At 53.5% G+C, this 1,517-nt stretch overlaps 1 protein-coding gene across 1 annotated transcript; it reads right to left on the bottom strand.

The window, feature by feature from the left end:
- LOC8085426 (transcription factor LAX PANICLE) lies at window positions 223-1,517 on the bottom strand. The gene has a single exon (XM_002458669.2). The coding sequence runs from the start codon at window positions 1,327-1,329 to the stop codon at window positions 496-498; it is 834 nt and encodes a 277-aa protein (XP_002458714.2). The 5' UTR covers window positions 1,330-1,517; the 3' UTR covers window positions 223-495.

Genomic DNA, 1,517 nt, shown 5'->3' on the forward strand with positions numbered 1-1,517 from the left:
ATATATATTAAGTAGTCTGTATTTTGTATGATGGGACGAAGTGTTATGATTCTTTTGCACCTACATGCAGATGCAGTGCATGCAGGGGACTGCAGGCAGTGCTATTTTAACTCTTGAGCAAGCATATAGACAATCGGACATCAGCGCGTTGACGGTGGAGTTCTGTTTTGTAACTAAAACCAAGAGAAGGGAAAAAAGCAAAAATTATAACTTGTCCAAATCTAGAATTATTACTTTTTTAGACGGAGAGAGTGATACATATATAAGCAAACAATTCGCAGTACTAGCGGAGTAACACAGAAGTACAGCTGAGTCCAAGCAGATGCATCATCATATACTCTAACTCTAAGCAAACTAAACGACTGGCAGGCAATTGATGATCGAGTACTAGCTAAACTTTGCTAATTTGACGTACTAGCTAGCGTCCATCTAGCAGACACGGACGACACACACGGGATGCTAGTGCTACCTTAAGAAACTACCACTACTACTATACTAGTAAGAGCCGGCGGGCAGACCAGTCTCCCCGTCGTCGAGGTCACACACAGAGTAGCATGCGTCTGCAGGCTCCTCGACGAAGATGCAAGAAGCAGGCAACGGAGGCAGCTCGTGCCCACCACTCAGCTGATGCCTGGGATCGAGCCCGTACGGCTGATGGGCAGCAACAACACCATAACTCAAAGCTTCCTCCCCCGGCACCTGAAGCTGGAGCTGCATCACCTCATCGCATGCGCCGGTACGACCGTGGGACGCGAGCGTCACCTCGTCGTCACCAGCCACCGCCGCCGCCGCCGCGGAGTAGGCGGCGGCTAGCTCAGCATGGCACCCTTCCTCGTGCTGCATCAGCGCGGCCTGGTGCAGGCTGATCTGCGCCTTCAGAAACTTGACGTAATGGATGGCCTGCTCGAGCATGGACACCGTGTCCATCTTGCTGCCGCCGGGGACGAGGCTGCGCAGCACGCGGAAGCGGTCGCTGATGCGGTGCCGCCGCTCGCGCGCCGCCACGCTCTGCGGGTCCGTGGAGAGCTTGGCACCAGGACGCCGCCGCACGCCACCGCCTCCGCCGCCGCCGCGCACCCTGCTGTCGCTGAGGGCGCCGGCCACCGCCACCGGGTGGTGGAGGTACGGCGGCTGCGGGTGGATGATGGGGAAGCCGCGTGGGTCATACATAGTCTGGTAGTGATATGGATCCATAGCTAGGACGACGACGCGCGGACGCCTAGGTGCAACTACTACACTGTGCGGTGCTGTTGGCTTTGCTGGTTTCAACCCTAGAGCTATGGCTTTGGGACGAGCCCATGGCGGGTATATATACTCAGCATATGGCATTGCATGGAAGCGTATGAGCAGTTAAGCAAATGCAGAGTACAACCTAAATTGCATCTTCGCTGTATCAAATTAGCGAAATGCATGAGGTTTTTCACTCTGCGGGCTCTTTGAAAAGCAGTAACACAGTATTAGGCAAGCACAAAGCTAATAATTGTAAAATATCTAAAACTGCAGGAATGACCATTAAT

Source organism: Sorghum bicolor, chromosome 3, assembly GCF_000003195.3.
Source record: "Sorghum bicolor cultivar BTx623 chromosome 3, Sorghum_bicolor_NCBIv3, whole genome shotgun sequence".
In the NCBI taxonomy this organism is placed as follows: Eukaryota; Viridiplantae; Streptophyta; class Magnoliopsida; order Poales; family Poaceae; genus Sorghum; species Sorghum bicolor.

Bases quoted from the DNA above. Each gene is read 5' to 3' on its own strand.
- LOC8085426 (XM_002458669.2), bottom strand. From the start codon at position 1,329: ATGCCATATGCTGAGTATATATACCCGCCATGGGCTCGTCCCAAAGCC.